The 15,033-nt window shown below is 39.8% G+C and overlaps 2 protein-coding genes across 3 annotated transcripts in view; both read left to right on the forward strand.

Annotated features, from left to right (window-relative positions):
- The window catches only part of Utp18 (UTP18 small subunit processome component), a 28,698-nt gene extending 14,383 nt beyond the window's left edge, over positions 1–14,315 (forward strand). Inside the window, exons 9-14 of one of the 2 annotated variants that reach the window (XM_085695666.2) lie at positions 20–110; positions 1,079–1,202; positions 7,877–8,051; positions 12,394–12,536; positions 13,407–13,447; positions 14,174–14,315. In XM_085695666.2, the coding sequence (XP_085551792.2) occupies positions 20–110; positions 1,079–1,202; positions 7,877–8,051; positions 12,394–12,536; positions 13,407–13,431 (558 nt within the window). In that variant the 3' untranslated portion in view covers positions 13,432–13,447; positions 14,174–14,315. The remainder of the gene's footprint in view (positions 1–19; positions 111–1,078; positions 1,203–7,876; positions 8,052–12,393; positions 12,537–13,406; positions 13,448–14,173) is intronic. The other variant, XM_085695667.2, reaches the window with a different exon arrangement.
- Positions 8,966–10,681, forward strand: LOC148120810 (uncharacterized). Its single transcript, XM_087910109.1, has one exon. The coding sequence runs from the start codon at positions 9,038–9,040 to the stop codon at positions 9,884–9,886; it is 849 nt and encodes a 282-aa protein (XP_087766235.1). The 5' UTR covers positions 8,966–9,037; the 3' UTR covers positions 9,887–10,681.
- Positions 14,316–15,033: the final 718 nt, after the last annotated feature.

Consider the following 15,033-nt stretch of genomic DNA (forward strand, 5'->3'; position numbering starts at 1 on the left):
AGTAAATAATTACTCTTAGACCAAAGAATTGATTGGTAGCATGAAGATTAATGGAAGAATTGCAGCATCCACATTCTCTTCTGATAGTAAGAGGATATATACTTCTTCTGGTAAGTTTGGATGTATTTATGTTTCAAATTTTATTTTAAAAAAATACCAAAACCTGCTTTGTTTTTTCCTTACTGTTTTAGTAAGAAAATCAGATGTATGGATTATATTTAATACTTATTTTCTGTCATTTGCCAGGCCAATTAACTAATAACAGCGAAGGGTTAACAGTCTGATATGCAGTGTTAACATGTTTGCTCCAATTGCCCTTACTCCAGTGTGGGACAGTTTTCAAGGAGATAGTTAAGAGTTTTGCAGAATTCTCTTTGGGAGCATAAGGTTATTTGAAGAAGGGCAAACTTTGGAACAGTATCTACAGAAAAGGAGAGGATGAGAGGGAGTGAGGAGCCATCGTTGAGGTGAATGAGATAATATTATAGAAGATGCTGTAGGAACAAGAAAAAGAATTGGATCAGTTTTGGAAATTAGATGGCCATTTGCATCTTGGAAATATTTGTGGTCTCTATATGTGATATCTTTTTTATCTTGCCTTAATATGTGCTTATTGCTTACCTTAATATCCATAATTTGTAAATGTCTTGAAACAAACTGTATATAACTTCTTAGTTAAATTATGAACTGTTTGTGGTGTGCATCAGCTCATTTACTCTCCACCATCGTCATTAAAAGTTGGCTTATTTACATTGTCTAGCCTTATATACTGGGCACCCTAATGCTTGTTGATATCTTTTTCCTTTTCATGTATTTGCTCCAGTAATTTATTTTAGTGAAATATAGCATCTTTTACTTAAAGTTCAACTCAAATGTGTGATTTTTTTTTTCTTTTTTTACTTTAAACCTAAGGGTACAGTTCTTTTTGAATGACTGATGAACTTTTGTATATATTTGAAATGCTTTTAGTTTTCTGTAAATAGGGTTCCTTGTGCTATTAACGAGTGACTAAAAGTACTAAGTCTGCTTGCTTTTTAAAGGAAGATTAGCCGAATCCTTCTTTGACTTTTACTTTCAGAGAATGGAGAAGTTTATGTGTGGGATGTGAATTCAAGGAAGTGCATTAACAGATTCCTCGATGAAGGCAGTTTATGTGGATTAAGCATTGCTGTGTCAAAGAATGGGCAGTACGTGGCTTGTGGGTGAGTGAGGAGAATCTCATTGTGCTTGTGAGGTAATGTTTAGCAGTTAAATACTCTAGATGGTACATGGCTTTACTGACATCTTAGAAATATGAAATCAGTAAACCCACCTGAGCGTTTTGATTTGTAAAGTTGTTTTGATGCATCATTAATTATTAATAATGGTAGTTTGTCAGCTTTTTAGCAAAGAAGAAACTAGACTACCTTAAATCATTCTATATTTTCCTGCATTTAGAATACTCATTAGACCATGGTCAGGTATCTATCTTAGTGTATTTAGCTTCTTGCCATTGATGAAGAGATACAATAATTCAACTTTAGACTTAAATCTCTTAAGTCCTGTAGTTAGGTGTATAAGTCAAAAGCATATTACTTGGAAATATCATTTGTTAGTATGGTAGGTGTTTTAGCCACCATTCTTTTGCTGTGTAGAGACCATGACCATAGCAACTCATAAACTATGACCATAGTAACTCATAAAAAGAAAGCATAAAATTGGGGCTTGCTTATAGTTTCAGAAATTTAGTCCATTATCATGGTGGCATGCAGCCAAACATGGTACTGGAGTAATAGCTGAGAGTTCTACATCTGGATCCACAGGCAACAGCAGGAAGGTAGACACATTGGACCGGGCTTGGGCTTTTGAAGTCAAAAAGGCCACCCCCAGTGATCCACTTCCTCCAAGAAGGCCACAAGTACTCCAACAAGGCAACACCTTCTAATCCTTTTCAAGTAGTGCACTCCTTTATGACTAAGCATTCAAATATATTAACCTGTGTGTGTGTGGGTCATTCTTACTTAGACTGTCACAGTAGACACTTAATAGCTCACAAAACATGTTATTGGGCTATTAGTAGAAAAATGGCTTATATTTGGGAAACAGTGACTTTTATTTCCCTATCTGATCTTAAATATGTAGGTGGAAGGAGGAGGAATTGCACAGTTAGTGGTTGTTCTAACCTTAGATCTTGTTTGCATCTGTAATTTTGTTAGTTCAAGATGTTTTCTGTTTGACCTTAGACTAAATACAATTGAGCTGTAAGGAAATTACAGTTAGGTATTCCCAGAAGTAGGTAGTTAAGGGGCCTAGCTGTCCAGAAATGTGTTATACTTCAGCATTAACATTGGAAACTGCTTATAAATGTCCCCAGCAAGTTTGGGGCTGGAAAGACAGTAGAACTGAGTTAGAGACTCTGGAGCCATTGTGTTCCTCAGGTGGTAGGGTACTGACAGGCAGCTCTGAGTCTGAATGCCTGATGAAGGCTGCCTTTCCTTTGTTGCCTGTCAGCACTTGCCATACCTGTAGAGAGACGCATCTCAGCACAAGATAAGCTTTACCAAAGTAATACACAGCTCCTGATTAGCAGATCATTAAGACAGTGCCTGATACAAGTAGTTTTAAGTAGTATGGCTCTTCCTCTGTATCAGGCAAGGTTAAGTGTACAAAAATGACCTTGTTTCAAATTGGTGAAGTCAGAGCAGTTAGGATTTTTGTGGTACTTGTCTCTCTCTATTTCACTCTTTATTAGTCCCCTTTGAAGGTTTTGAGAAGAGAAAAAACAAAAACCAAAAACTAACACTAGAAATTTAAACTCATTTTTATTCCTGTTCGGTGTAATTGAATTCTCATGGTGTTAACCAGAGATCATCTCTATATTATAGTTAAATCTGTTAAGAAAAAATTTAACCCTTGTTATAATTCCTGATATCACCTGCTAGGTGGTGTTGTAGACTCAGGGTAGAGCATGGAGAAGCTGGAATCATGACTGCCTGCTATCTTCTCTGGTCTCTGCTGTGGCATTTGATTCCTTTGATCTCAGAACTCCTATTATTATCTGTCAACTCAATTTAGTTCTTGTTTTCATAAAGAGCATGCTTTCTGTTTACAACTTTGCTGTGATAGAATAGCTAGGGATACTGTAAAGAGAGACCTTTTACTTTCCATTGTCATCTGAATAACTTTGGAAACTGGCGTGATATGGCATATGCCTGTAATCTCGGCATTTGTGAAGTGGAAAATCTAAAGGATTTTTGTTGTTTTGGTTTTGGTTTTTCAAAACAGGGTTTCTCTGTGTAACCCTGGCTGTCCTGGAACTCATTCTGTAGACCAGGTTGCCTTGAACTCACAGAGATCTACCTACCTCTGCCTTCCATGTACTGGGATTAAAGGGTGATTTGAGATAAGTTCTTGGGTATCCCAGGTTAGTCTCAGACTTGCTAGTTGAGGTTGGCCTTGAATTCTTGATCCTCTTGCCTTCACCACCTGAGTGCTGCTATTGCTGGTGTACAGCACCAAGTTTCTTTTGTTTCCATTCTCTAATCAGTTTTCTTTTTTTTTTAAATATTTATTTATTTATTATGTATACAATATTCTGTCTGTGTGTATGCCTGCAGGTCAGAAGAGGGCACCAGACCTCATCACAGATGGTTGTGAGCCACCATGTGATTGCTGGGAATTGAACTCAGGACCTTTGGAAGAGCAGGCTTAACCTCTGAGCCATCTCTCTAGCCCCCTCTAATCAGTTTTCTATCAGGTGATTTGTTGACTTTAGTCATGATTAGCTTATAACGAATACAGAGGTTGTTTGGAAGGGGTAGTTGATATCTGTAGGAGTAAGATATGTGAGATACTAGAGATAATCAGCCTTGGGGACAGCAGAGAAAGGTGACTGAAAGAACTGGGTATGAGAAGACTTGGTAAAGTTAAGTCTTTGGTGTTTGTGTTTATTTGTTTGAGGGTCTGTATGACGTATGTAGCTAGGGTGGGTCTGGTTGTGTCTTAGCTTTTTTAAAGAGACAGGTTCTTACTGTCTGATACAGGCTGGCTTCAAGCTTGAGAGCCTCCTATCTCATGTTCTTGAGATTTGGGATAGATGTATGCTCCCACAGTTGACTTTCTGGGGTCTCTTTGTTTGCTGAAGCTGGTCTCAGGCTCATGTTATCTTCCTATCCTGGGTAGCTGAGACTGCAGCCATGCACTATTATATTTGTGATTGATTTCTCTGGCTCACCCTCTCCTGCAGCAGCTTCTAAATAATCACTCAGAGGCTTAATATTAATTACAGAATGTTTGGCCTATAGTTCAGGCTTATTACTAACTAGCTGCTACATTATAATTAACCCATTTATATTAGTTTGAGTATTGCCATGTGGCTGTGACTTTTACCAGAATGTTGGCATCTTGTTTCTTGGGCAGTTCTCTTGAGTCCGCCCTTTTCCCTGTATTCAGTTTGGCTTTCCCGCCTAGCTATGTTCTACCTTTCTATAAGCCAAAGCAGCTTTTATTATCAACCAGTGAGAGTAACATATATTCACAGTGTACAGAAGGGTTATCCTACAGCATTTTCTGGTCAAGTCCTGACTGGAGTATTTTTGTGCCTTGTTTATCTCAGGCTGCAGCAGCCTTGAAGATGTTCTAGAAATAGAACTCAGGAAACTGCAACAGAGGCGCTTTGAAATGTTGGATCATTATGCCCTTTTTAAAATTATTGTCACACACTTCTAGCATCTGATTTATCTTGATACTGGTTCTATGATGGGAGCCATGTGAGTTCTTTGGGGAACAAGACCCAAGAATAGCATGAATGACTCTCCTTGTGATAAGGCCCTGAAGACTCTGACCCACTTGGCAAAAACTTGTGGACAGTTTGTTGCATCATTCTGGGTATGATCCCAAGAACATATGTGCTACCTGCTCTCCTTGATTTCACACTGCTGGCCTGACTGGGTCACAGGTTATGAAGTTTAATACTGCATATTTACGTAACTTTTTGGAAAGAATGATTTTAACCACTAGAGTCTTTGAGAAATATTTATAAATGTATATGAGGAGTTAATGGGAACAGTCTAGGAATAGGGAATGAAGCGGAATCATTCTAATGTTTTATTATTATTCCTAATAACTGTACCAATACCATAAGAAGTTAAGCTAGATGAATGTAAGGACAAGGGATGAACAGTGCCAACTATTAAAAGTAAGTTGCCAAGTTATGTTGACTAAAGGATAAATGGAAAAACTTGGTATATCCTCAGAGGAGATAGAGTAGTACTGAATGTAGAATCGGTTGATGCAGTTTGGTGAGTTGATTGGTTAGGACCCAGACCCTACCAGATGTAAATATTAACCACAAGAGACAAAACTGTCTGACCCTTCATAATGCTGTAACCAATATGCTGCCAACTGGGCACACTGTTCTACCTGTAGGAGTGCCTAGTTAGGAAACTTCCTTTGTTGCTTACAAGACTTCTTATGCTTCTAAAAGTAGAGATACAGATAAAAAAGGTAATAGCTACTGATGGGAAAGTTGGGGGAAAGAAGGGGGAAGAAGTAAGGAACAAACTTGTAATTATTGTAATCATTTTTAGAAATTAGGAAGTAAAAACTGTGCAAATCATTGAAACTGTTTTTATTTAACAGCCCAGGGTATCCAGGGGCCAGTTGTTTCAGCAAACGGGTGGTCATGGTGTCTTCTTGTCACCAACTTCAAACATTTGTCCTACGTCATTGAACCCATCTGGAGAAAGGCTTCCAGCAGTACTAGTTGATATTTTGTCGTATCCAGGTTATAAATACTTGGTTTTGGCATGGCATTATCTGTTGTATTCTGGACATTTTAACGTTTAGTCTGTTACACTTGCCTTTGTTTTAGTTCTGTTTCTTTGTTTAATTTTCTTGAGACAGAATCTCATGTATCCCAGTCTAGCTTCAGACTTCTATTGCCAGCTGAGATGACTAACTGTGCAGTCTGGTTCCCTCTGCTTCTACCTCCCAAGTGCTGGAATGATAGGCATGGAACACCACACCTACTTCAGTTTTGTGATTGCTTGTTGTTAGTGCCAGAATCCACTAGGACCAGTTTAAGTTATCGGTGGATTATTTGTACCATATTTAATTTGTTTTACCTTTTGGACATGGAGGAGGAGAAAGATGGAGTCTTATAATAGTTCTGGTGTCTTAGTCACGGTTTCTTTTGCTGTGAAGAGATACCATGATCATGGCAGCTCTTAGAAAGGAAAACATTTCTTTGGAGTTAGCTTACAGTTTCATTGGCTTAGTCCATTATTATCATGGTGGGACATAGCAGAGTGCAGGTAGGCATGGTACTGAAGAAGGAGCTGAGAGTTCTACATCTTTCCTGCAGGTAGCAGAAGCGACTGTAAGTCAAACTGAGCTTAGCTTCAGCAGAGGAGACCTCAAAGCCCACCTCTACAGTGAAACACTTCTTCCAACAAGGTCACACCTAATCCAATAAGACTACATCTCCTAATAGTGCCACTTGCTGTGGGCCAAGCCTTCAAACATATGAATCTATGGTGGCCATTCCTATTCAGACCACCACACTTGGCTAGCTTTGACTCCTGTGTCAGCTTCTTGAGTGTTGAGATTATAAATGTGTCTTATTCTCGATGCACATAGCCTTAGAACACCTGATCATTGAGACAGCATTTGTTTTATGTTTTATTTTGTTTTGTGTTTCAACAGTTGCTCACATTGTGTTTTACGCTGGCTTAAATTCACTAAGTAGCAGCCAGATGGTGGTAGCATATGCCTTTAATCCCAGCAGTCAGGAGGCAGAGGCAGGTGGATATTTCTGAGTTTGAGTCTGGTCTACAAATGCGAGTTCTAGTACAGCCAGAGTTGTTACACAGAGAAACCCTGTCTTGAAATCTTCTTCCCTCCCCCAAAAAATTAAGTAGCACAGGGGGGCCTTGAGTTCATGATAGCTTTTCTGTCTGAGCCTTTTGATTGCTAGAATCATAGGCATGAACCACCATGCTAACTTAAAGTACTCATCTATCAATGATTCTGTTAGTGATAGACTAATGGTAGGCCCTTAAAATTTACCTTTTAAGAGAAGTGTAAATAATTCTTTGTTGGTAAACATTAATATAAACTCTAAGTAGATAACCTTAAACTTTGACTATGAGCTAATGAATATTCCCAGGAAAGCCAAATTAAGGTGTCTGATTTTACTAAAGCCTTTGTTCTCTAGTTTTTTAGTTCCCACAAATACATTTGAAGAATAAAGAAAGAAGAGCTAGAAATGGCAGAAGGGAATGGTGGTGTTTATTGAAAAGCAGCAGCTGTCAGTGGGCAATGTCTGTTTTCTTTTGTATATTAGAATGTTAGGCAATGTCCAGACCTGCTGGTGCTGGCTTTTAATCCCAGATAGAAACTCAGGTCACTGAAACTGGAGAGTCCATACTTCAGTGCTAGCCTGGCAACATAGTAAGACAATATCCTAGGGAGATAAAATCAAAAGGACTGGAGAAACATTTGGTTAATATGTATGTGAGGCCTTAGATTCAGTCCCCAGTACTACAAAACAGCGAAAACAGGCAGTAAGAACTGTAGAGAGTGGTTGTCTTAGTTCCTTAGTTTGTCTTGCATCTCAAGCACTCAAGTAGTACCTGGCATGGAGTAGACTTTTGGTTTATCAACAGAAAGTAAAAAGAAGATTCTTTGCTTTTTTTCACATTTGTAGCTAGACCTACAATTGAAAAGCTGCCAGAGTTAAGAGCTTCAGACTGCACTGATAGAATATCTTTTGTCTTTCCTTGAACTCTCCATTCTTTGGGTTTCTTGCAGTTTGTTTCCACAAATACCAGTTTTTGTTCATCTAGGTTGAGAAGACTTTGTTTTAAATCTGTTTTATTTCTTTTTCTTTTTGCAGTTCTAAGAGTGGAGTGGTAAACATATACAGTCAAGATTCTTGCCTCCAACAAACAAACCCGAAGCCAATTAAAGCTATAATGAACCTGGTCACTGGTGTCACTTCCTTGACCTTCAATCCCACTACAGAAATCTTGGCAGTGGCTTCAAGAAAAATGAAAGAAGCTATCAGATTGGTAATAACTCTTTTTACCCCCTCCCCATTGTCTTGATGATTTAAAATTTCATGTTGAAACAGTGAATGATGACAGGAAAGTGGTATTGGATTATTTTAAAGAGTGATTTCTGGACTGGAGGTGGGGCTTAGTTGGTAGAGTACTTGCCCATAATACACTAGGCCCTGAGTTCAATCCCCAGCACCAAAACAAATCCGGGGTGGTGACACATGCCTATAATCAAGGTCATACTTGGCTACATCGCGAATTGAAAGCTGGTATGCATGAAAACCTTGTCTTAAAAAGCCAAAAACAACAACAACAAAATGCTAAAAAGTTAAGTCATTTCAGTTCTGTTTTGTAGGAATTAATAGTTGGGAGCTTTTGGGTTTGGTTGTTTCATTATTGTACAGTAGCCTTCCAGATTTTCATAGTATCTGTTTTATTGGAAATTCTGAGCTGTCTGTCATTAACATTTCTTAAGATATGGTCCTCATTTTCAGAGATTTTGTCTAGCACATAGATTAAGGAGCATATTTAAGGAAAACACTTCATTTATCTATAGTTCCTTTTATTATTTTCTAAAAGCCTGTAGCTACAGTGGAGTGGAGGCAGTTCTTAGATTTTGAAAGTAAGTTGAGTTGACATAAAGTGCTACAGTTCGGATAGCTAGACAGGGATTATGAATACCTGTGTCAAGAATGCCTTAGGCCACCCTCAGGTTTGATGATTTAATGGAAAGACACAGTATCCAGTACATGTCTTTATTATGGCTAAGATTTATTACAGCCATAGGATACTAAGCAGAATCAGCAAAGGGAAGAGCTACACAGGTAAAGCATGGAGCGGCCTGCGAGTTCCTTCCCAGTATAGAGTTGTACAGGATACATGTAATACCTCCAGCAGTGCAGTTGTGACTGCACACCAAGTATTTCCTACTTATAAGACTCATTAGAGGCCGACCTCCGGGTCTGAGAAGAGCAGGAGGAGGTGGCGGCCTCGGGAAGATGGCTCCTTCTCCTACCAAATGCAAGGACCGCTCTGACGAGAAGTCCAAGGATCGCTCTAAAGATAAAGGGGCCACTAAAGAGTCGAGTGAGAAGGATCGTGGCAGGGATAAGACTCGGAAGAGACGCAGTGCTTCAAGTGGAAGCAGCAGCACCAGGTCTCGATCCAGCTCAACTTCCAGCTCGGGCTCCAGCACCAGCACAGGTTCAAGCAGTGGCTCTAGCTCCTCCTCTGCGTCCAGCCGCTCTGGGAGCTCCAGCACATCCCGGAGCTCCAGCTCTAGCAGCTCCTCCGGCTCCCCCAGCCCTTCCCGGCGCAGGCATGACAACAGGCGGCGATCCCGCTCCAAATCCAAACCACCTAAAAGAGATGAAAAAGAGAGGAAAAGGCGGAGCCCTTCACCTAAGCCCACCAAAGTGCACATTGGGAGGCTCACCAGGAATGTGACCAAGGATCATATCATGGAAATATTTTCTACTTATGGGAAAATTAAAATGATTGACATGCCTGTAGAAAGGATGCATCCTCATCTATCCAAAGGCTACGCATATGTAGAGTTTGAGAATCCAGATGAAGCGGAGAAGGCGCTGAAACACATGGATGGAGGACAAATTGATGGCCAAGAGATCACTGCTACTGCTGTGTTGGCACCCTGGCCTCGGCCACCCCCACGGCGATTCAGCCCACCCAGGAGAATGCTTCCACCGCCCCCCATGTGGCGCAGGTCACCCCCAAGGATGAGGAGGAGGTCTCGCTCTCCAAGGCGCAGGTCCCCTGTGCGTAGGAGGTCTCGATCTCCCGGCCGCCGCCGCCATAGAAGCTGCTCCAGCTCTAACTCCTCCCAATAAACAGGGACGTTGATTCGTACCTCTGTAACTTATGTTCGTACCTCTGTAACTTATGTTCCCCCAACTCAGTTTTGTCCTTTCTTTAGCCAACGAGGGTCTGTGTGGAAGGATCCCTTAACGGGGTGGGCTTTGAAGACAGCAGTTGAGATATTTCCTCTGCAGGATTCTGGCTGCAGAGGTACTGTTGATTCAGGACTGTGCCCATAAAGGTGCCCTGTAGTTTTCTGGCTAGAAAGTTCACCCTTCCCATTCTTGAGAGTCTGGTTTATAGCAGAGCCAGGTGGGACGAGCAAGCCTCCATATTGCAACACACCATTTTCCACAGATGGCCTAGGACCTGGGCAACATGGCCGTACCCTTGCTGTTGCTGTACCACATCTGCTGAAAGGGGACCAAGCTGCTGTGCTGTTAGGCCTGACCATGTCCCCTTTGGAGTCCTCGTCAACTTCTAGGGTTAAACACCTTTATCTTTCCCTGCCCCCAGGTCTCTGTTATTCTCTGAAATTGGTGAGCCAGTTCTACAGGGTCCTCAAGGAACCTGCCACCACACTCATTGTCACCTGCCATTCACGGGGATGTTGCAGGTTAACCTTGGCAGTGTATACATTGCCTCTTTTTGCTTTTATTGTACAGTCAGTACTGTAAATTTTGTTTTGAGTTTTATGACTTTGTAGTATTTTAGATAAGGTCGTTTGTACTTGTGTAGAGTGAGAGGACTGTTGAATAAACCTTGGACTAGATGCAAACTGAAAAAAAAAAAAAGACTCATTAGAGACTCAGTACCCAGAGGTTTGGTTGATGGTTCATGTGGACATCCTCTGCCTAGCATTTGCTAAATTCTAGGTGCCCAGAGTAAAGCCAGATATTAGGCATAAATGATTCTTCTTTGCTCTGGTGAAAGAAGTTCTTCACCCAAACTGTTTCAAGGGATTTATTGAGAGGGAGGAAGGAATCTAGGGGAGTGGCTGCCTCTCTGTCAGGGTGGAAAAGGGCAGCTGCCAACTGAATAAGCACAGGGCTTATATTGTATAGGACTTCTTAGATGTGGAGTTCAGGGTGGGAATTGGTCAGATTTCAATCCCTGAGCTTGAACAAGCTGGGTTTCGTGCTTGGGGATTAGGTGGTTTCATGCTCAGTTGGTCAGGGGCAGGAAGTGTTTCTTTGGCTCTGGTTTGAGGGCCAAAGTGGTTGGTTTTTTTTTTTTTTTTTTTTTTCCACTACTGACTCTGGTTTCTGGGTCAGGATGTGTTACAGAAGGAGGGCCCTTCGTTCCTTCCCGGCTGTCCGGCTAGCTTATACCCGAAATAACCACACAGAAACTGTGTTAATTAAATTACTGCCTGGCCCATTAGCTCTAGCCTCTTATTGGCTAACTCTCACATCTTGATTTAACCCATTTCTATTAATCTGTATATCACTGTGGCTTATCGGGAAAGATTCAGCATGTCTGACCTGGCAGCTCCATGGCAGCTCTCTCTGAACCTGCTTTCTTCCTCCCAGAATTCAGTTCTGTCTTCTCCGCCTACCTAAGTTCTGCCCTATCAGGCCAAAGCAGTTTCTTTATTAATTAACAATTGAAAGCAACACATAAACAGAAGGACCTCCTACACCAAGGATGTGTTTATCTGACTGGCCCTTTTACCCTAACAGGCATGCTCTATCATACCTGGCTGGCTCTCTCATCATCTTTTACTTAGTAAGCTTCTGAATTTTTTTCCAAACATCTTACCTGTTTTGGTATCTTGAGTTCAAGAATACTGGAGGAGTTGTCAGTCTTTCAGCATAAGTCACACCTCTGTCCTTTTGCATGTTCATACTTTTGTGTTGCTATTTGGGTGTCTCCTCTTGTTTTATTTAGGGATTTTATTTAATAGCCTATTCTTGAGGACTTAAAATCTATGTAGTACCACTGAGAGAGGAGAAACTTATTTGTACCTAAATGAAAAATGTAAAAATATACTTAAAATGTATTAAAGGCTACTGATAGATTACCAGTGACCATATAAAACAGAAAAATGTAGTGTACTGTTAAATTTAAAACAAAACAAAAAAAAATGAAAAAAAACCCCAAAATTTCCCAATGATGAAAAACTGAAACAAAATTAGACGACTCAGTGGGTAAAATCTTTTCAAGGAACAAAGTTAGAGAGTTGGTGAATAAAGTCTTTGCCATTCAAGTGTGAAGATCTGAATTCAACAGCCACTCCCCAACCCCAGTTCATTCCAGACTCTTAAGTGTGAGATGGGAAGTGGATGCAGGAGAATCTGTGGGTAAGAGATTCTCCAAGAAGGTACAAGGCAGTGACTGACACTGACACCCCAGGTTATTATCTGACCTCCATGCACACTGCTCACACAGATCTAGTTATGGACTACTTGGTTGCATTTATGGAACAGTGCTTCCAAGTATGGCACAGTCAAAGTGTTTTATATCAGAATGAAATGAAAAATTTAAGAAAGGTAGTTCCTAGTTTTTGTAATTTAAGGATTTTTATACTCTCCTGCAGGTTCATCTTCCTTCCTGTACAGTATTTTCTAACTTTCCGGTTTTTAAAAAGAGTACTATTTCTCGTGTTCAAACCATGGATTTTTCTCCCAGAGGTGGATACTTTGCCTTGGGGAATGAGCGAGGCAAGGCCCTGTTGTATAGGTAGGTATTATTTATGTTTAAAAGTCAGGTAAATAATAACTGCTTTTGAAAAATGAAGCTATTAAAAAAGGGTGTGAGCCACAAAAATAGAAAAAGGTATGTTATCTATTCAGGTTTCTTTTTTTACCCAACTTGTCTTTAAAATAGTCACAAGCAAAGTTTATTTGCATCATTGCTAAAAGGTACAGGTTGGCAGGTGGATCTTCTGGGAGAGTGCTCTGACATGACAGTCCTTTTCCTTGTGTTGGTTGTGTGCTGCACAGAACCCAGTGTTAGTGTGTGCATGCTCCAGGGAATGCTGCAGGCTGAAGGAAAATAGGAATGAAAATTGCTTTTTAAGATAGTAATAAAATGAGTATATAGTAGACTATGGGTTAACTGCTACTCCTTTGAAAGGGAAATTTTTATATATGTATATATATATGTACATGTATATGTATATATATGTATATGTATATATATGTATATATATATACACACACATATATATATGTACTAGGGTAATTTTGTCAGTCTCATTTCAGATTAGTTTCGGATCAAGTACAGACTTTACTAAAAAGAGTAGCTCTTTGAGAGCTATTTTGGTTTTTTAGAACTAACAGCTCTTTAAGCCCCAGAAGCCATCTTGTTTTTCACATTTAGAATGAAACTGTCCTGACTGTGCTAGTGACAACACTTTGATTTAGTGTGACTGATGAGGTTTCTTGTCAATCCTCTGGAGCCATTGTAGCAGTTGTGTATGTAGGTATCTAAGCACATCTGCTTGTTGAGCATGACTGGAATTCTCCCCTGTCCCATTTACCTGAGTGCTTCCCCATGATCAGATTGAACTGTTCTGTGGTAATTAAAAAGTTATCTTTTCTTTTTCAGGTTGCACCATTACTCAGATTTCTAAAGATTTTTTTTTTGAAGTAAGAAAATTCTCTTTTAAAATTAATATTATGGGTTTGTACCACTGATGTCATTTGGTAGAGGTACCATAATGACTGAACTCTGTTTCTCTGCTCCTAGGTCAGCTCTATATCCTCAGTTTATGGGATATAAACTGAGTGGGTGCAAATAGATCAGGAGCTGGTCAAATGACCTGAACCTTCCTTGGAATTTACTAATCCCAATCAAAGTGGTCTGCCTCCTCTTCTGAGGTCACGTTTCTAATAGTGCATTCAGTAATTGTCATCAAAACTGTAGCTACTAGCATGTAACCTACAAAACAGAATAAGCCTCTCAGAGAAGAATGAACAGTTACAGTTTGTGTGAGCTTTAAAATTCTTTGACATGGGCTATTATTAAGTGGCTTGGCCTATTGCATAAAGAGATTTTTGCTGGCCAGTATTTAAAAAAGTATGTTTCCTATATGGCTACATCTTGGACTTGGCATGGGGGTGGTCCTGACACTGAGATTTGCGATTTGTCTTTTTCCATAGTTGACTGTGGCTTTCTTAGAATTTTATGAATGTTGAAGAAGCTACAGATAAGATTTAATTAGAGAAAAGGATAGAATTTTGAGCAGTGTAACCAAAGAATGCATTATAACTATCTTGCCTCTCAAAAATGTAACGATAGTACACATTGCTTTTGATGAGCAGTTATAAATCATCTGTATAATTTCTATTTTTTCTAATTTTTTTATTTTCCAGATCCAGTTGAACCCATATCAGTACATCTTCCCAGAAATTTCCCAGTGTGTGTGACAATATATGGATAATAAATTGTGGAATCCATGCTTAAAATTAGCAGCAATATCTTAATAAATGTATGATAACTTTTGTTTGAAAATAAGCGTGCATGATTCTTTCTAGTCTCTGTGCATGCACACACATACAACTTAGATGCATTTCCTTTAAAACTGAATGAAGATGGATGTTAAAAAATGATCCCACGCTAGCTCAGACTTGAGTATAATAGAGGATTATTTATTTAGGGGTAGACTCACAGATCACAGTCCTCTGCACGAATGGGAAACAGAAACTGAATCCAGCAGCTGGGAAAGAGAACAAGTGCGTGCTTTATAGTATAAGTGGCCACGCCCAAGTGGACTGGTATTTTAAGGGCTGCTGGCTGAAGGAGTTCCTGCAGCAACTAACTGAATGTGAGAAATTGGGAACATCTGTCTGTAATAAAAGATGATATAGGCAGATACATTTATATCCCCCCTCTCTCCAGTGCACAGATCTGTTCTGATTTCAAAACGGCTTTTAAAACTACCTCTTCACCTATTTTTTTGTTTGTTTTGAGACAAGGTCTCTGTGTCATGCTGACTGTCCTGTAACTTTCTATGTGGGCCAGGCTGGCCTTGAACTCACAAATATCCTCTCTTGGCCACCTGAAAACTGAGATTAAAGGTATATTACCCCACCCCTGGCTCCAGCACCAATTCTTTACTCAAATTTTATGCAACCCTGTGTATATAGGTATATAAAATCACTATACAGGTTTTTGCTGATAGTAAATCATAAATTTATCTTAAAATAATCATTTGGTATACATAGTTTTACCA

The sequence above is a fragment of the Myodes glareolus genome, chromosome 9 (assembly GCF_982192425.1).
Source record: "Myodes glareolus chromosome 9, mMyoGla1.1, whole genome shotgun sequence".
NCBI lineage: Eukaryota > Metazoa > Chordata > Mammalia > Rodentia > Cricetidae > Myodes > Myodes glareolus.

What these genes read in the sequence shown, in the direction of transcription:
- LOC148120810 (XM_087910109.1), top strand. Translation starts at nt 9,038, where the DNA reads ATGGCTCCTTCTCCTACCAAATGCAAGGACCGCTCTGACGAGAAGTCC.